At 45.0% G+C, this 20,611-nt stretch overlaps 2 protein-coding genes across 3 annotated transcripts in view; one reads left to right on the top strand and one right to left on the bottom strand.

Annotated features, from left to right (window-relative positions):
• The window catches only part of MFN1 (mitofusin 1), a 45,430-nt gene extending 28,614 nt beyond the window's left edge, over positions 1-16,816 (bottom strand). The window contains exons 1-4 of one of the 2 annotated variants that reach the window (XM_073674947.1): positions 16,676-16,816; positions 4,547-4,663; positions 1,812-1,947; positions 313-475 (exon numbers count right to left, since the gene is read on the bottom strand). In XM_073674947.1, coding sequence (XP_073531048.1) covers positions 313-475; positions 1,812-1,947; positions 4,547-4,661 — 414 coding nt within the window. In that variant the 5' untranslated portion in view covers positions 4,662-4,663; positions 16,676-16,816. Of the gene's footprint in view, positions 1-312; positions 476-1,811; positions 1,948-4,546; positions 4,667-16,675 lie in introns of both variants that reach the window. The other variant, XM_073674945.1, reaches the window with a different exon arrangement.
• Positions 16,817-17,381: 565 nt separating this feature from the next.
• The window catches only part of KCNMB3 (potassium calcium-activated channel subfamily M regulatory beta subunit 3), a 148,819-nt gene continuing 145,589 nt past the window's right edge, over positions 17,382-20,611 (top strand). Inside the window, exon 1 of the transcript XR_012318384.1 lies at positions 17,382-20,239. The gene's annotated coding sequence lies outside the window, so the exon portion shown is untranslated. The remainder of the gene's footprint in view (positions 20,240-20,611) is intronic.

Raw genomic sequence — 20,611 nt, 5'->3', positions numbered from 1 at the left:
TCATTTTTTCATGTTTCTTTGCGATGCCCCTTATACCTATATTATTATATCCCTATGTCTGCATATTAGTATTCCATGATTGATTGATATGATTATGCGGGCGTTTCTGTGGTATATTCTTTATAAGCCATCTCATTGTCAGATTTCACATGGGAACAGGACACTTTGGCTGGCACTTTGGAGACATTTGTCGGCACAAAAACACCATTGTTGGGAAATTAAATAGTCACTGTCATTTGAGGAAATGTATTTTAAGGATCAGTTTGTGTTCAGTGTAGTTTAGTTTTCTATTGCATCCTATTGCACAGTCACCTTTACGCTCTTTTTCTCCTCGGAGCCCTCGGTCATCAGATAGGCTTTGTCTCCATCCGTCCCCTCCACGCTCAGGAAGCAGTTAGTGGTGTGCCCTATGCCGCTGGGCAAGACCTTGTCCCACAACATGGAGTTGATCACTGTGCTCTTCCCACTGCTCGTTCTGAAATACGAGGCAACGATTAAGCAATTCTGATATACAGTATTATCATATACAAAAGGATTATGAAAATGTAATTTTGGGCACAGTAACACATGATCATTCTTGCCTATCATCAGATGTGTGTGCAACACCGACATGTGCATGATGCCTTCATTTTCACTTTTTGCGCTTCAGTTTTTTTTTTCTATCCTTGCTTTGATAAATTGCACTTTTCTGGACGTGGTGATATCAAATATGCTTTTATTTATTTATTTTATATGGGGGAAAAGAGGCGATTCGCATTTTTATATATTTTCATATTTTTTAAAACTTTTTTTTTCTCTTAGATTTTTAGAGGACCTGAACATGAAACTGTTTGTTCTGCAATACAAATATTATATAGGCAAAAAGACATTACGCAGGCTGGGCTTCCCAAGAGGGCCAAGATGGCAGGCATTGGGGTCTTAAATAGGCCCACAAATACAAAAACAATGAGCAAATGTGCTGTTGGGGGGGGGCGCACTGACGTGTGTTATTTACATGCTATGGTCTTAGAGATACAGAAGAGCTGAGCTATGCATCATCACAAACACTTCCAGATCTTGCCACACAGCGGTCAGTTAGGGGGGAGGGTGGGAGCCAAGAATAAAAACTGTGTCATACTCAGCTCTGCAGCCATTATTCCATGATTTGGCCAGTTTAACATGCTCAAACTGGTGAAAGATTGGGGGCTGCTAAATGAGTTAAAGACAATAATCAGCCTGTGAAAGCTAAAAAGTGTAAAATTTTTAAAGAAAAATTTCAAGAATTTTTTTTATTTATCCCAAAATACATAAATTTAGCTTAAAAAAAATCCCCAAAAGATGTCCATATCACTTAACCCCTTCCTGACACATGACGTACTGGTATGTCATATGTTGGTTGGCAATGTAGGGGGCAAGTTCTGACCAGGAGTTTGCAATTCTTATCTCTCTTTCTCTGAGCAACTCTCAACTGTTTTATGACCACAAACCACATCAAAGTTGAGCTGAACTTTGTGGTCATACATCAGAAGCTTAGTAAAAGAAAGATAAGAGTTATAAATTCCCCCATCAGGACAAGCAGATTTACAGATTCTCCATTAACCCTTTTAGCAGCCAGCCATGATCAGAAAAAAGCCTGTAAAAGCCAAACGGTGTAAAATTTTGAAATCAGATTGCAAAAATGATTTTCAGCCAAAAATACATGTTAAATCAAAAAGGTGTCTATATCCTTTAACCCCTTATTAAGTAGCTATTTTAAACATTTTACTTAATTGGAAATGCCTTATTTTTGAACAGAGCTTTAATATTCATATGTTTAAACATTTTAAGAATACCTTCCAAAAAATGCCACTTTCATGTGTCTCCGTGACAAAACTTCGCCAATACCAGCCAGCTTTCTTTTATAGCTCTGTATCTCCCTTAGGTCATCTTCAGTTGTTATGTTTCTTAATTCTGGATTTCGATAAGTTTCTATGGAAGAAAAGAATAGCTGCACATTTCAAAATTTGTAAAAAAAAAAAAAAAAAAAAATACCGTAATTTATGTCAAAAGATCACACAGAATATGCGAGACTGGACCCTCGCTGTGATGCTGTCAGATTGTCCAATTCAATAACTGGATGAGGGGGGGAACTAATATGACCTGCTTAGAGGAACAACCCTCCCCCCAGAAAAACTAATCCACTGTATTATGCTTAAGGCAGGTTCTGAAGGACATTGCTTGGCTCTGGGGTTCAAAGAGCACCAAAAATGAATACCTGTAATATACACTGCTCCACAGACCTCACACTAAGTACGGTGTAAACCAGGGGTCTCAAACTCGGCTGGGTATATGGGCCGCACATGGAAAAAATTTGAATTTGGGGGGCCGCATTCTTTGTTCAATGTGACATTTTTAGTGATACCATTTTTTTTGTATACACCTTTTGAACATTTTTGCCGTGTTTATTTTTTTATGGCTTGGGTCGTTATGGATGTGGCGATAATAAACGTGCACTTTTTTGTGTTTACTTTAGTTTACATATAAAACAGCATTTTTAGTGCCCAATATTTTTTCATGCTTTATTTTATTTTTTATTTTTTTTACAATTTTATTTCCCCCAATTGGCCACATACAGTAATATTGTCTTACAATTAGCATCATATAGTAATAATGGAAAACATCTTGTAGTAATGTTCCCCATCCAAGTCCCCATCTTGTACTAATGTTCCCCATCCTGGCGCCCATCTTGGGGCAATGTGCCCCATCCAGGTCCCCATCCTGTGGCAACGTTCCCCATCCTGGCGCCCATCTTGGGGCAATGTGCCTCATCCAGGTCCCCATCTTGGGGCAATGTGCCCCATCCAGGTCCCCATCCTGTGGCAATGTTCCCCATCCAGGTCCCCATCTTGTGGCTCTGGTCCCCATCTTGTGGCTCTGTGCCCCATCTTGTGGCTCTGTGCCCCATCTTGTGGCTCTGTGCCCCATCCAGGTCCCCATCTTGTGGCTCTGTGCCCCATCCAGGTCCCCATCTTGTGGCTCTGTGCCCCATCCAGGTCCCCATCTTGTGGCTCTGTGCCCCATCCAGGTCCCCATCTTGTGGCTCTGTGCCCCATCCAGGTCCCCATCTTGTGGCTCTGTGCCCCATCCAGGTCCCCATCTTGTGGCTCTGTGCCCCATCCAGGTCCCCATCTTGTGGCTCTGTGCCCCATCCAGGTCCCCATCTTGTGGCTCTGTGCCCCATCCAGGTCCCCATCCTGTGGCAACGTGCCCCATCCTGGCGCCCATCTTGTACTAATGTGCCCCATCCAGGTCCCCATCTTGTGGCTCTGTGCCCCATCCAGGTCCCCATCTTGTGGCTATGTGCCCCATCCAGGTCCCCATCTTGTGGCAACGTGCCCCATCCTGGCGCCCATCTTGTACTAATGTGCCCCATCCAGGTCCCCATCTTGGGGCTATGTGCCCCATCCAGGTCCCCATCCTGTGGCAATGTTCCCCATCCAGGTACCCATCTTGTGGCTATGTGCCCCATCCAGGTCCCCATCTTGTGGCTATGTGCCCCATCCAGGTCCCCATCCTGTGGCAATGTTCCCCATCCAGGTCCCCATCTTGTGGCTCTGTGCCCCATCCAGGTCCCCATCTTGAGGCTATGTGCCCCATCCAGGTCCCCATCTTGAGGCTATGTGCCCCATCCAGGTCCCCATCTTGAGGCTATGTGCCCCATCCAGGTCCCCTCTTGTGGCTCTGTGCCCCATCCAGGTCCCCTCTTGTGGCTATGTGCCCCCTGTGCTGTTCTTCACACACATAAAATAGAAAAAAAAAAAAGATGATTCTCACCTGTCCTCCGTTCCCTCGGCGGCCTTCCCGCAGATGTGGCCCGCAGGCACCACAGAGTCCGACCCCTTGACGATCCCGACCTGGTCCAGGAGGAGCCGCCGACAGCAGCGCTGCATTGCCGCACAGAGACTGTCTCCCAGCACAGCATTTTCAATGTCAGCCGCCGGCCAATCAGAGGCCAGCAGCTGACATCTGCATATGGCAATGACGTCATACTCGCTGCGCCGACACGCAGATATCAGCTGCTGGCCTCTGATTGGCCAGCGGCTGGCATTGGAAATGCAGTGCTGGGAGACAGTCTCTGTGTGGCAATTCAGCGCTGCTGTCGGCGGCTCCTCCTGGACCAGGTCGGGATCGTCAAGGGGTCTGTGCCTGCGGGCCGCATAAAGCAGCCTCAGGGGCCGCATCGGCCCGCGGGCCGCGTGTTTGAGACCCCTGGTGTAAACTGTGCCCAAAGGGGGTTTTCCCAATAACAAAGTAATTTTAAATCAATAGATCTTGGAATAACAATAAGTTCCACAATTGGATGTGCACTGCATGCAGCACTGTCCATCTATTGGGATCCCTAGTGCTAGTGGGTACAAGGTGGTCCTGTGTTTTACCCTTTCCAGCATGGCAGGCAGCAGCCATATTCTCTAAGCATCTGATGTACCATTCGCTTCAGTAAAATACCACATGGAGAAGGGTGGGACCCTGAAAACAGACAAAGTACACAAAACTTTTCCAGAAGTCAGGTGTTAGAAGAAGCTCTCACCTTCTACGAATATCACGCCGTCACTGATGTACTCTACCAGCTGGTCGAAGATGGATGTGATCGCCTTCTTTGCTTGCACAAAGTGCTTTAGGGGAGAGACGCCCTTATCTTCCATGTCTTCTATGCAAAGCAAAAAATAAAATAAAAATGTCTATCACTTAAAAACCGTCCTTGTATTGTACATAGACTGACATGTACACATCAAGCTGGGGAGGGTATAATATTTTAGCGTCTTGCCGAATTAGAAATCCTCTGAATATACCATTAGGGTTCCACATTACATTACTGATAATCAACCACAAAAAGGATTCCCCAGACTGATATCTGGGTACTGCGATGGCTCTGCCACACAGCACTGTTTACTACTGACATGGAGCCTTTCAGTCCTTGAGAATGAAGGTGGCATACAGGGTCAGTCACTGGGAAATGCCTGAACATCTGCGGCTGTACATTACTGGGCTGTTTACAATGCAGGGATATCCAGGACATGATTGAGGCTTGTGCTACTAGAACTGAATGTAACCTTGTCACATTATCCCCATATACCATACACTACACAGACGCCCAAACCCCTCAGCAAGTGCGGGACTAATCTGCAAGTTCAAGCCTTCTGTCAGAACAGTTTTCTATGCAATTGTAGTAGAATAACATAGGCTAACAGTTTTCACTCAGATGTCTCTGACATTACCTGAATAACTCTCCAATAAATGTGGTGCTGACTGATGTAAATTGTACACCTGCTTTGCACTGATGAGGGGCAAACACCCCAAAGCAAGTGTCTGAAAATGGAGTTTCTGGTTTGGTTTCTTATCCTAAGTCATGTGGCAAGGCCCTTTAAGGGGTCAATTTTGACTTTTAGAATTGCTACATCCAATAGGTGGCACTGGAGTTCGTAGCCTGTCTCTCTGAAGAAGCTATTGGCATATTTCAATTCCTATCGGCATATTGCATGGCCTACAAGTCTCCCGACACAGCCTTGGTGCTCTACACAAGGAAAAGTGTTACCCCTTAGTGCTGACTGATAACAGAGAATGTATGTAGATCTTCAGATAGTGCTAAAGATACACAACTGTGTGGTATACTATTCAGAAAAGTACTCTAGATTCAGCTCGAGCTGCGTAAGATACAGACAGACAATGTCATAGGCTGCGTGCCCACTATGCGTTTTTCAAGCGTTTTTGCTGCGGAATTTCCGCACCGAAAACGCTTAAAAAACGCTTGGTAATACGTGCCCCATGGTCCCCAATGATAATCCGCATGTGCTGTGCACATGCTGCGGAAATTTCCGCTGCGGATTATCATTGCGGAAAAATACGCAGCATGTCCATTAATTTTGCGTAATCGCCGCCATTGACTTGCATTGGAACGCGTGACATCCGCATCACTGCACCTGCACAAACGGATATCACACGGTTCAATGTGCGGATGGTACCCGGTTCTGGAAAAGAAGAGACTCTCATCCAGACCTGGGTACCATAGAACCTGTAAAAAAAAAGAATTTAAAATAAAAAATAAAGATTATACTTGCCTTCCGATTTCCCCCGGTGTTTTCTCCGCTCTGTCTGGTCTGCTGTATGGGTCGCGGTGTTGTGAAGGACCTGCCATGACGTCACAGCAGGTCCTTCACACCACAGCGAGCCGCCAAAGACACCGGACGGAGCAGAGAAAACACCGGGAGGACATCGGAAGGTAAGTATAATCTCTATTTTTTACCATTCTTATTCTTTTTTTTTTTTAACTAACTTGGTCACACTACTATAACTCCATGCCGGTTGCATGAATTTATATAGTGTGAACAAGTTGCCAAGCACTTTTCCAAGTGATGCTAAAATCGCTTGGAAAAGCGCTTGATAACCCGCATGCAAAAACGCTTGCAAAGACGCTTGACAAACGCTTCTACCTGGCGGGAAAAACGCATGTAAAATCCACATGCGTTTTTCCTGCCAGGGAGAAGCGGAAAAAATATGCAGCATTTCTGCATCGTGGGCACATAGCCATACAGGCTGTGGACATGCTCTTCCAGCCTCTGTGGATTTAGTTTAGGCATTCATCCCCTTGAAGATAATGAAAATAGCCAACATAATAAAAGGGGTTTCTAACCACAGGTCCCAAGAGGCTTACTAATATTATAATACACTTACTGTCACCCACCGCTTAGGAGTGACGATTGAGAACCTGCAAACTATTCTTAGGCTATGTGCCCACGTTGCATTTATGAAGCAGAAAATTTCTGCTGCATAAATGCAAGTCCTCTCCCGGAAAAACGCATGCGGAATTCCGCACGCGTTTATCGCGCATTTTTCGCGCGTTTATCACGCGTTTTCCACATGCGGAATTGCCTTGCATTTTTTATGCATTGGACAAAGGCAATTCCGCTTGCGGAAACGCAAAATTAAATGACATGCTGCGGATTTTTGAACGCGGCATAAACGCTGCGGAAAAATCCGCAGCATGTGCATAGAACTTGCGGAATCCCATTGGGGACCATGGGGTGCGGATATACATGTGTTTTTCAAGCGTTTACGCTGCGGAAATTCCGCAGCATATACGCTTGAAAAATGCTACGTGGGCACACAGCCTTACAAGCAAAAGCCCAATAATCCCCTTCCACGACATCCATTTCTTCAATTTTACACTTATAATTTTCCCCTCCCCATTTCCCGAGAGCCATAAGGGGGGTGGGAGGGTCATTAGTATACGAGAGGATTTTTCTTTGTATTATAAAATATATTAAAGCATTTTGTACAAAATACGGTACAATCTTCATAGACAATATAACCAAAAGGAAAGGGGGAGAAGTGGCCTAAATGAGAGTAATTAGGAACGAGTAGTAAGGCCACATTTGCATGTTCACTATTTGGTGAGTTTTTTACCAGAAGTGGAATAATCAGAGGAATCAGGACTGCAGCTGATCTCTGACTTTCTCTTCATGTTCGGTTTGTCCGAAGGCAGGGCCAGTGATGCCAGCGCTGATTGGGCGCCGGGCTCACGTGTCATGACAACCTCATCTGAGCCCCTGGAATGAGAGTGCCGACACAGCTGGAAAAGTACCAGCCCCAGAGGTGAGTACAGGTGTTTTTATTTTACATCCATGACTTTTTCCTCTCTAATTCCCTCAACCTTCTGGCTCTCACTGAAACCTGGATCCAGCAGTCGGACACCACCGCCGCTGCAGCTCTCTCCTATGGTGGCCTACACTTCTCTCATATCCCGAGACTTGACAACAGATCAGGGGGAGGTGTTGGTCTGCTTCTTTCAACAAAATGTACTTTTCAGGTTATCCCCCCAGTACCCTCCCTTATCTTCCCTTCTTTTGAGGCCCACACAGTCAGACTCTACCGGCCCTTCTCCCTGCGAGTGGCGGTTGTCTATCGCCCTCCAGGTCCCTCCCGTCAGTTCTTGGATCACTTTGCTGCCTGGCTTCCAAATTTTCTATCCTGCGACATCCCCACTCTAATCATGGGAGATTTCAACATCCCAATTGGCGATCCTCTTTCCCCATCTGCCGTTCACCTTTTATCACTAACCTCCTCCTTCGGCCTTTCACAGCTTGCTAATTCTCCTACACATGAGGACGGGAACACATTGGACCTGATCTTCTCCCGGCTTTGCTCATTACATGACTTTACTAACTCTCCCCTTCCACTGTCTGACCATAATCTTCTTTCATTCTCTGTCAAGAACTGTGACTCTACTCAATACACCCCCACTTTCCACATTTATAGAAATATACGCGCCATTAACACCCAGAAATTTATGAAAACGTTGCAATCATCATTGGCCCCAATTTCCTCCCTCTCATGTCCCGACTCTGCATTGAAGCATTATAACGAAATAATGCTATGCTCCCTGGATGAAGCCGCACCTCCTACACAAAGAACTATTCGGCATAGACGGCGACAACCCTGGCACACACCTCAACACGTCTTCTCCAGTGGTGTTCCAGGTGTGCTGAAAGGCTGTGGAGAAAATCTAATCTGCCCGAAGATTTCCTCCATTATAAATTTATGCTGAAAACATATAACTCTGCGCTTCACCTCTCCAAACAAACCTACTTTAACAACCTCATAATCTCACTTTCCAATAATCCTAAACGACTCTTTGACACGTTTCATTCTCTCCTCAAACAAACAGAACAGGCCCCGACCACCGACCTCAGCGCTGACGATCTGGCCAATTATTTCTCCCAATCCCCAAACGTTATGCATGCTCTCCCCTGCCACATTGTATCTTGCTCACTTTCTGACTTCGAACCAGTCACGGAAGATGAAGTGATCAGGCTCCTTGCATCTTCTCGCCCTACCACCTGCACCAGTGACCCTATTCCCTCACATCTCCTTCAGTCCCTTGCTCCAGCTGTCACCACTCACCTAACTAAAATTTTCAACCTCTCCCTCTCATCTGGTATCTTTCCCTCTTCTTTTAAACACGCCAGCATACATCCATTACTTAAAAAAACATCCCTTGACCAGAATTGCACGGCCAACTACAGACCTGTTTCCAATCTTCCCTTTATCTCTAAACTCCTGGAACGCCTGGTCCATTCCCGTCTAATCCGCTATCTCTCAGACAACTCTCTTCTTGACCCTTTACAATCTGGTTTCCGCTCTTTACATTCTACTGAAACTACCATCACTAAAGTCTCTAATGATTTACTAACAGCTAAATCGAATGGTCACTACTCCCTGCTGATTCTCCTGGATCTCTCTGCAGCATTCGACACTGTGGATCACCAGCTCCTCCTCACTATGCTCCGAACTATTGGCCTCAAGGACACTGTTCTCTCCTGGTTCTCCTCCTATCTCTCTGACCACTCCTTCTCTGTGTCTTTCGCCGGCTCCTCCTCCTCTCTCCTTCCCCTTACTGTCGGGGTTCCTAAAGGATCAGTCCTAGGCCCCCTTCTTTTCTCCTTATACACCGCTCCCATTAGACAAACAATCAGCAGATTCGGTTTTCAGTACAATCTCTATGCTGATGACACCCAATTATACACCTCTGCTCCGGATATCACCCCTGCATTACTACAAAAGACCAGTGATTGTCTTTCTGCTGTGTCTAACACTATGTCCTCCCTCTGCCTAAAACTGAATGTCAAAAACTGAACTACTCGTATTTCCTCCCTCCACTAACCTACCTGTGCCCGATATTGCCATTTCCGTGTGTGGTTCAACCATTACTCCCCAGCAACAAGCCCGCTGTCTTGGGGTCATTTTTGACTCAGATCTTTCCTTCACACCTTACATCAAATCACTCGTTCGTTCATGTCATCTACACCTCAAAAATCAGGACTTTTCTCACCTTTGACTCGGCAAAAACTCTTACTGTAGCTCTTATTCATTCCCGTCTGGACTACTGCAACTCTCTACTGATCGGGCTCCCTCTTACTAAACTCTCCCCTCTCCAATCCGTCCTTAACGCAGCAGCCAGGATCATATTCCTCGCCAACCGCTACACCGATTCCTCTTCCCTGTGCCAGTCATTGTATTGGTTACCCATCCAATATAGAGTTCAATTTAAACTTATCACGCTTACCCATAAAGCGCTCCATGCTTCAGTATCCCCCTACATCTCCTCCCTTGTCTCAGTCTACCACCCTACGCGTGCCCTCCGTTCTGCCAGCGACTTAAAACTAAAGTCCTCCATAATCCAAACTTCCCATTCCCGTCTCCAAGATTTCTTGCGTGCTGCGCCAATTCTTTGGAATGCACTACTCAGGACAATTCGATTAATTCCCACTACCCACAGCTTTAAGCGAACCCTAAAAACCCATTTCTTTAGACTGGCGTATCGCCTCCACACACTATCTGTCCATCCCAGTTGTCCGTCCCAGTTTTCCCCCATATTAAAATCTTCTTTAATTTGAGGTTCATACCAATCAAGCACATAATAGTCTCGGTCAGGACTGCACACACACTGGCTGGCGACCAGTCCATGTATTATTTATCCTATTTAGTATATTAAGGCTGCATTATACAATATATGTACATTCTACCTTTTGTGTCTCCCTCATTTCCTCATAGACTGTAAGCTTGCGAGCAGGGCCCTGACTCCTTTCGATATGAGATATGCTTATTCTGTATTGTCTGTATAAGTCCCCCCTAAAATTTGTAAAGTGCTGCGGAATATGTTGGCGCTATAAAAATAAACATTATTATTATTATTAATGGGGCCAAACATGGGGAATGAGAAGGTGTCGTCCTAGTAGTAGCGTTTAAGAGGTTAGAGTGCAGTAATTGAAGCAGGCTATGACCAGGATGGATAAATCTGGGTGTCAGCTGTATAATACAGAGGGCAGCTGTGTTGTACAAAGTGAGGCCAGCTCCTGAACCACAAGGCATATCTCAAAACTAAAGCTGTACTATTTTCTATTCAAAAATAAAATACATAAAACATTTTTTTCCTTTTATACTGTGAAATCTAGCAAAGCATTTCAAGCTAAATTTGCAGCAATGTAGAGTGTAGGATCATCTCTATATATGAGATACCAGAGAAGGACGACTGTTGCATTCACCCGATTATGCCGTGCAGCCACATTGACACATGCAACTAAAATAGCATCTGTACAGACAAAACGTAGTAGGTTGGGATGGTAAATGTGCCACAGACATAGCACGCCACATTTTTCACCAGTTTGTGAAATCCTGATGTGTTAGTCACTTATTGCAAGGTGACATCTATGGTAGGAGCAACCACAGCAGAGCCACAAAGCAGGAGAGCAGCGCACTAAGAACTGACGCATTATTAATCACTACACCTGCAGTCTGTCTCCAGTGACCTCAGCACAGGACCTGTACAGCAACAGCTCATATATATGATTGTCACGGTCAAAACACCTCCCCACAAGGCTAAAAATCGCCACGTGCAATGCCAAGTGTAAAGCATGCTGCCACTGGGGTTCATCAGACCAGTCACATGTCACTATCTGGCGGTCTGATGAACCTACAGTTGTGCTCAAAAGTTTACATTCCCTGGCAGATTTTTTTCCTTTCTTGGCCTTGTTTCAGAGAATATGAATGATAACAAAAAAACTTTTTCTCCACTCATGGTTATTGGTTGGGTGAAGCCATTTATTGTCAAACTACTGTGTTTTCTCTTTTTAAATCTTAATGACAACCAAAAACATCCAAAGGACCCTGATCAAAAGTTCACATACCACAGTTCTTAATACTGTGTATGATGAAATGGTGCTCCTTTCATCATAGGCCTTGTTGACCTCTCTCAAAATGTAACGTTTATGGCTGTGGCCAAAAAGTTCAATTTTGGTCTCATCACTCCAAATTACCTTGTTCCAGAAGTTTTGAGGCTTGTCTCTGTGCTGTGTGGCATTTGCGCAGTAATAGATTTCTTCTGGCGACTCGACCATGCAGCAAATTTTTCTTCAAGTACCTCCTTATTGTGCATCTTGAAACATTCACACCGCTAGTTTTCAGAGAGTCCTGAATTTCAGCTGATGTTATTTGTGGGTTTTTCTTTGAATCCCGAACAATTTTCCTGACAGTCGTGGCCGAAATTCTTGCTGGTCTACCTGACCGTGGTTTGGTTTTTACAGAACCCCTGATTTTCCATTTGTTAATCACAGTTTGAACGCTGCTGACTGTCATTATCAATTCCTTGGATATTTTTTCGTATCCCTTTCCTGTGTTATACAGTTCAACTACCTTTTCCAGTAGATCCGTTGACAATTCTTTGGCTTTCCCCTCGACTCACAATCCAGAAACGTCAGTGGCCGGATAAAAGTTGCAAGAGTCTGTCTGGATCCCAGAAACTCACTCAGGTTTTATGCGCACACACTGATTACCAGCAAACAGGTCACAGGCGAGGATGTTACCTTTAGTAGCCATTCAAACCTATTTGTGTCAAATTCTGTGCATGTTATCAGGCCAAAATCACTAGGGTATGTGAACTTTTGATCAGGGTCATTTGGTTGTTTTTGGTTCTCATTAAGATTTAAAAAGAGAAAACACAGTAGTTTGACAATAAATGGCTTCACCCAACCAATAAACATGAGTGGAGAAAAAGTAACATACCTGCTTGACCCGTGGAAGCGCTCATAGGCGCGAAACAGTCGTCGTAGGGACAGGTGTTACACGTGTACCCCCAGCTTGTTGTGATTTTAATGCAACAATAAAGGAGTACGTTTCTACATGAACCGGTAAGTGCCTTCTTTTTTTTGATATTTTACAGGTGAAGGATAGGGTTGTTTTTTGTTTTTTTTTTATTTATTTTTTTTTACAGGGGACCTTGGCTTCAGTGGATTAGGCGTTCGGCAAATATAAAGTAAATGATTAAAACCATGTGGATTTTTATTTCAAATAAACACATGGCCTGAAAAAAATCCTTTATTTCAAAACCTTTACTATGGGGTTAGTAATGGGGGCGTCTTATTGACGCCCTCCATTACTAATCTGGGCTTCATGTCAGCTGCCAATACAAGGCTGACATGAACCCCAACCCTATTACCCCACTTGCCACCACACCAGGGCAAGTGGGAAGAGCGAGGCTAAACGCCAGATTTGGCGCAGCTTATGGATGTGCCATTTCTGGGGCTGCTGAGGGATGATATTATTAGCCTCTGAGGGGCCAGTATTCATGGCCCCTTCCCTGGCTATTAATATCAAGCTCACAGCTGTCTGCCTAGCCTTTGCTGGTTAGATTTAATAGGGGACCATACATCAATTTTTTTCTGGGGTCCCCCTGTAATCTAGCCAGTAAACGCTAAGCAAACAGCTGTGGGTTGTTATTAATAGCCAGGGAACATTTCTGGCTAATGGCCCCTTCCCTTGCTAGTAATATCAGCCCCCAGCAGTCGGCTTTCTCTCTGCTGGTTATGAAAAGGAAGCGGGAGATGACGACATTTTTATTTAATTCTTCATTTTATTTCATTTATAAGAAATCCCATGCCCACTGTGCTTGTTTTTGACGCTGCATAAACTCAACCGCAGCATGTCAAATTCTGTAGCGGAGATTCTTGTTTCTGCTGCAGATTTTGACCGACTGAAATGTCATTACATGCGGTGGATCTGAATGTACTGACAAAACAAGTGCGGCATTAGAACACAGCATTTTGCACGCAGCGAAAATACGCTGCGTCCAAAGCGCTGCTGATTGCTGATAGAGGGGACGTAGCCTAATGGCTACCCAAACAGCTGTATGCTGTTATTAATAGCCAAGGAACATGTTGGCCTAATGGCCCCTTCCTAGGCTAAAAATAGCAGCCCTCAGCTGCCCCAGAAATGACACTTCATATTTGAATAGCATTAGGAGTAAGGGGATTAGGTGTAGCTGACACCAAGCCCTAGGTTTAGTGATGAAAAGATATCAACCAGACACCCTCATTACTACACCTGTAAGTAAAGAGTTAAATAAACACACACAGAGAATAAAACACTTTATTTGAAATACAACAGACACATTCTTTAATCAGTTAAATTAACCAATATACTCACTGCAGGTCCGACTGTAATCCAAGGGTTAAAGCGATGTCCCACGTTTCTTTTCTCAAATATCTTTATTTAGCTCCAAAAACGCAGCAAAAAGAACATTTTTTCCCATAGCGTTTTTGCTGCCAAGAGATGCAGAAATTTCTGCAACCAAATACTCAATGTGTGCACATAGCCTTACATACCATCTCTTGTTCTCCGCTGCTGCCTCCGGTCTGTGTTGATTGGCTGCAGTGGTCATGTGTTGTAGTGACGGGACTGCTGTAGCCTATCACTGGTCCCAGCGGTGGGTGATATCTAATTATATATGCACAAATTATTACTATTATTATTGCGCCATTAATTCCATGGCGCTTTACATGTGAAAAGGGGTATACATAGCAAACAACAAGTACAATAGTTTGAACAAAAAAAAGTCTCAGACTGGTACATGAGGAGCGAGGACTCACAATCTACAAATTAACCGTAATAATTAAAAGGGTTGTCCAGGACCAAGATTATGATTAGTGCTGAGCGAGTATGTTCTATTAACCCTTTCTCCAAGTACTTATAGCTGCTCGGTGATATGGTTGAATCACTCCCGTGTGCATGATTTGCAACTGTTTGACAGTTTTATTACATGTGAGGAATGTCTATTTCTTACACAATCCTCACATGTAATAAAGCTGTCAAACAGTTGCAAATCATGCACACGGGAGCGATTCAACCATATCACCGAGCAGCTATAAATACTCGGAGCTCGGCCCGAGCATACTCGGACAGAACATACTCGCTCAACACTAATTATGATGACTTATCCTTAGGAAATGAAATACTGTGTCTGCTGTGACTCCAGACTATGGTAGAAGTGCACTCAATAGCCCTCTATCTGTACACATACTGGCTGGTGACTGGTTTAATGCATCATTATGCGAATACCCTATTTGTTATATTGATGGTTGGACCGTACAACACAAGCACTTTTTACCATTTACCCTTCGTGTCCCCCCTTATTTCCTCATACATTGTAAGCTGGTGACCAGTGACCTCACTCCTTTTGGTATCTGACTTATGTGTTATTCTGTAATGTCCTTATTGTCTGTACAAGTCTCCACTAAAATGTAAAGTGCTGCGGAATATGTTGGTGCTATAGAAATAAAAATCGTAATTATATATTAGAGAAGTGACCTGTAGTGGAATCTCTGACTCCGGGAACTGTTTCAGTTTACCGCAAACTGGAATAATAACAGAAAATGAAAGTAACAGCACAGGCGATGACAGGACACGATCTAGGGACTACTCCACCTATACTGGTACAGCCAGGTGAGGCTCCTGATCCAACCGGGACATAAGATGGAGCTCAATAACCCATCAGAGAGCAATGTGCTGCAGGAAAAACTGCTCAGCACTCAACTGGGGCACAATAATGTACAATACACACTGCAGCTCCTGCAGAACCTCTTTAATGAGAAAGGGATTACTACACAACAGTCAGTGGATGGCACAGGGGAAGGAACTTCCGCAGCACCACAGAGCGCTATAATCCTCAAGTTCTGACATAACATTTATTTACTCACTTATATAGCGCCATTAATTCCACAGCTTTACAGACATTATCATCACTGTACCCATTGGGGCTCACAATCTAAATTCCCTATCAGTTTGGAGTGTAGGAGGAAACTGAAGAACCCGGAAGAAACCCACACAAACATGGGGAGAACATACAAACTCCTTGGAAAAGTTGTCCTTGGTGGGGTTTGAACCCAAGACCCCAGTACTGCAAGGCTGCAGTGTTAACCACTGAGCTGCCCACATGTAATATTTACACAAAATAGCAAGTTATCCCCCACCCTATATCCGCTGGGACCCCTAGTGATCCCCAGAATGGGGAGGAGATGCACATCCTCTGCCTCTCCTCCACTGGATCTGCTGGAAATAGTGGAGCGCTGGACTCTGCAGTCTCCCAGACAATGAATGGAGCAGACTAGGTGTATGTGCACGCACACTCCATTCAAGGCAGAGGTCCACAGAGGCTTGTTCTCTGGGTCACTGGGGGTCACAGCAGTCACATCCCAGCAATCAGTAACTTCTAGAATGTTATTTTCATGGAAAACCACTTTAATAGCAACACAAATACGAATAGATATAAACGTACATCATTACATTATTCAGAGCCTTCTCTTATACCGACTCCAGGAAAACAAGGGCCATAAAGTTATTCATTCGGGAAGTTTTTTGCCCCAAGAACTGTCATGTCGTCTCTTATTGCAGCCAGCAGTTTTTAATGTGGATCCTGGTACTAAATCTGCAAACTTTGTGTTAAGAAAACCTAACAGAATAGGGTAGGCGAGATGGAAGGGTGAAAGGTCAGCGGTGGAGGGGCTGGGCGAGGGGTGAAAGGTCAGCAGTTGAAAGGTGAAAGGTCAGCAGTGGAGGGCTGGGAACTTAATAGTAATCAAGCACTAGCACATAAATAGTCTGCAACAAGCAGCTGAAGTGAAAACTCCCAGAGTGCCCCGACTGTGCATGCTGAGGGGTGTAGTTACATGACACCAGCGGTATAAGCGGGTAGTATTGCACTGACACACAGCCTGGTGTACTGCTGTACGGATTCAGGACAACACTAGACGAGCCATCTCTAGGACCAGCAATGAGTAGACCCACGGGTGACCCGCTCACGAGTGTGATGCTCGCTCCCACACGTCCCTACCTCGTCCTCCGCTGCTGCACGGGCTGCAGTCCTCCCTGACCGGCGTGATGACCCTGGAAACCTGACACGGCCGCAGCCAATCAGAGCTAGGGGCGTGCACTACGTCACTTCTCCTGGAAACCGAGGCTGTTCCTAGAGCGGGGGGAGGGTGACTTCCTGTCTCCGGCCGTGGAGCCATCTTGTTAGAAGCGTGTACGGTGCACTGCTGGCGGCTGCGCTAATGGCCTCTGTCACACGGGGCTCATGGTACCAGACAGGCTGTTTCCATAGTAACACTAGTACTGTGGGGCTTTACCTGCCCACTGTCACAGCGTCTGACTGCACAGTATCCATAGCCCAAGTGTCCCCTGTGTGGAGACAGTGTGGTTGCTGCAGAGTTGTCCCTTACGGGATACGGCCGTGTTCTGTCCCCCTTCCACAGTCAGAGGCCTCTGTACAGGAAAAGACACCTTGGAGATGGCACCTTAGTACTGACAGTACCCAGTAAATAGGGCGGTCTGAGCGCCAGGGTGACGGGTCTGGTGTACGTCCATAGGTAATATCGGATCACACACTGACCCGGACCTGTCGGTGGTAGAGTTGGTGTGAATCGGTGCACACGTCCCACTTCATCAGTCACGACCGGTGGCTCTGGCCGCTGTAATGGGACATTACCTACAGTGTCCACAGCTCTATCCTATGAGCTGGCCTGGGGCAATGCACAGGTGAGATGAGCCTCGGACACAGTCAGGTATGAGGTGGTATTCCCACAGAGACCACTGTCGTGGCTGATGGAATGGGAATCTATTCAAAGCTGTGGGCCGCTCACATGGACATTTTTACTGACGATCTACATGTGACAGTCGCAGCATGCACTACTGCAGTCCGCTCTGTAGATCAGACTTGTTTGTTAATCCCAATACCTGCATTAAAAAACCATAATGGATCCGTAATAACCGGAAGCCATACAGATGGGGCCAGACAGCAGCCAACACTTACGTGTCTGTTACTATCAGTATTATATTTTAATTTGTTGATGTATATAACGCATGTCAACAATGGACATACTGATAAATAATCATCCAGTTTTTCTGGATGAAAGAGGATTTTCATCCTTCCAGTCATACATTGGTTTTCTGACTTGACCTCACACATCATGTGAAGCAGTAGCACATTAGACCGGAAATTTGCAGCAGCGCCTTCTCCCTAGCAGGTATCGTGCAGGTGCCCTATAGATTAGGAGCCACTTTACTTGCCAGCCATCTAACTCTTGCCTTGGCAACTCTCCCAATCTGCGTGACACAGCTCCTGGCCACCTGTATTGTCAGACTGGGTAGCAGAGCGAGGTGCTGCACCTACTTATGCATACCATCCCCAGCTGGAGAACTCTGCTCTAGATGTAGTAGCATAGCATGATATGGAGGGGGTGGGGGAGGGAAGTTGGCAGGGGACAGTGCCGTTTTCCCCAGTTACCATTTTCTTAGAAATTTTGTTCCTCTAACTCAGTGGTTCTTAACCGGGGTTCTATCGAACCCTAGGGGTTCAGTGAGTCGGTCTCAGGGGTTCGGCGGAGCCTCCACCACGAAGGTCAAGACACACCCGACTCATTAAGTAAATTCGCGATGACACGCCCCGCTTGGCCATCACTTGCTGCAGATGATCACGTTACATTAATTGGCCAATCAGTGCTGCGGGGAATTTGTGCTCAGTAGTCACCGTGTGACTGTCGTAGTCGTACGTTGTGTGGTTTCTTTCTTAATATTTTAATCCATACTATGTCGAGCAAAAAAGGAAAGTGGTCGGACGAATATGTACAACATGGATTCACATGTATCACGGAACGTGATGGGAGTCAGCGTCCTATCTGCATGATTTGCAATGCCAAGTTGAGCAACTCTAGTCTCGCACCGGCAAAACTGAAGGAACACTTCTTGAAGCTGGATGGAGATGGGGAATATAAGAACACAACGCTTGCTGAATTCAAGGTGAAAAGAGCCAGATTCGATAAAAGGGCCACTCTGCCTGCTCTTGGATTTGTACCCGTGAACAAACCGATCCTCACCGCATCGCACGAAGTTGCTTACCTGATCGCAAAGCAGGGCAAGCCGCACACCATCGGTGAAACATAAAACCAGCAGCGTTAAAGATGGCGAATCTGATACTCGGAACAGCGGCCGAAGGTAAATTATCCCAAATACCTCTTTCAAATGACACCATCGGTGACAGAATAGAGTGTATGAGTAAAGACATCTTGGCTCAAGTAGTCGCAGATCTAATTTCACGTCCGGCAAAATTCAGCCTTCAACTCGACGAGACCACAGATGTTTCTAATCTAAGCCAGCTTGCTGTTTTCGTGCGCTATGTGAAAGACAACATGATAAAAGAAGAGATTTTATTTTGTAAGCCTCTTACAACAACTAAGGCAGCCGATGTGAAGAAGCTTGTGGATGACTTCCTCAGAGACAACAATCTTTCATGGGATATGGTTTCTGCAGTTTGTACGGATGGAGCTCCAGTCATGCTGGGAAGAAAGTCTGGTTTTGGTGCGGTAGTAAAAGCCGATGCACCACACATCATTGTTACGCATTGTATTCTGCACAGGCATGCGTTGGCAACAAAAACCTTGCCTCCAAAAATGGCAGAAGTATTAAAAACTGTAGTGGAATGTGTGAACTATGTGCGAAATAGTGCTCTGAGGCACCGCATCTTCAGTGAGCTGTGTAAAGAAATAGGCTGTGAATTCGAGGTACTCCTGTACCATTCTAATGTTCGGTGGGTATACCGGGGACATGTGCTGAATCGTGTTTTTGCCATGCGTGTGGAATTAGCCCTGTTTTTCCAAGAGCACCAACATTGTCATGCAGATTGCTTCAAAAATCCTGAGTTTATTCTCATTTTAGCGTACATGGCTGATATATTTGCAGCTCTAAATCATCTCAATCAGCAGATGCAGGGTGGTGGAGTCAACATCATGGAAGCAGAAGAAAACCTGAAGGCTTTAAAAAAAAAAAAACTACCGTTATGGAAACGACAAACAGAGAACAATAACTTCGCAAACTTTCCCCTTCTGGACGACTGTGTAAGTAAAATCGAAGATGTGTCTGGAATCGGAGACATTTCTGTATCCATGGAACTGAAGCAAACAATTGCCACGCACTTAGATGAGCTTGCAAAGTCTCTCGACGGATATTTCCCTACAAGAGAGTCATATCCAGCATGGGTGAGACAGCCGTTCACGTTTGCTGTTGAGACAGCAGATGTCAATTATGAATACCTCGACAAAATCATTGAAATTCAGCAGAGCCAGGTTCAACAGCAACTCTTCAGAACAACAACACTCAACGTTTTGGTGTCGACAGTTGGAAAAGTACCCAATTATTGCTAAGAAAGCCCTGGAATTTTTTATACCATTTCTTACAACATATCTCTGCGAACAATCCTTTTCGAGGATGCTGGACATAAAAACAGAGAAAAGGAACAGTCTTTGCTGTGAAAATGACATGAGAGTAGCACTTGCCACAGTGAAGCCACACATATCTGAACTGGTCTCTCGAAAACAACAGCAGAAGTCACACTGATTTGCAGGTATGTAATTTGTTGTGAGTTCATGCACTGTGTTGGTTTTGTTCTTTGATCAAGGCGATGTTCATGCACGGTTCATTTTGTGTACCAGTAAAAAAACATATACCTATGTCTTGAATTTGGAAAAAAAATCATATTTGATTTATCACTAAAGAAGGGTTCGGTGAATGTGCATTTGAAACTGGTGGGTTCGGTACCTCAAACAAGGTTAAGAACCACTGCTCTAACTGCTCCGAACATTGCTTTTACATATACACAACATGGTACACACTATTGACACAATACTAAACCAAGCCGTGTTTTAGTTGGACATGTTCATTATCCAAAATATTAAGAACTTTCTAAACATTTCCTATGATGAGTTGATCACATTTT

The sequence above is a fragment of the Phyllobates terribilis genome, unplaced genomic scaffold (assembly GCF_046119375.1).
Source record: "Phyllobates terribilis strain yellow unplaced genomic scaffold, ASM4611937v1 Scaffold_3__8_contigs__length_932513732, whole genome shotgun sequence".
In the NCBI taxonomy this organism is placed as follows: Eukaryota; Metazoa; Chordata; class Amphibia; order Anura; family Dendrobatidae; genus Phyllobates; species Phyllobates terribilis.
Note: the sequence above shows the minus strand (reverse complement) of the source record. Positions and strands in the feature narration are given on the sequence as shown.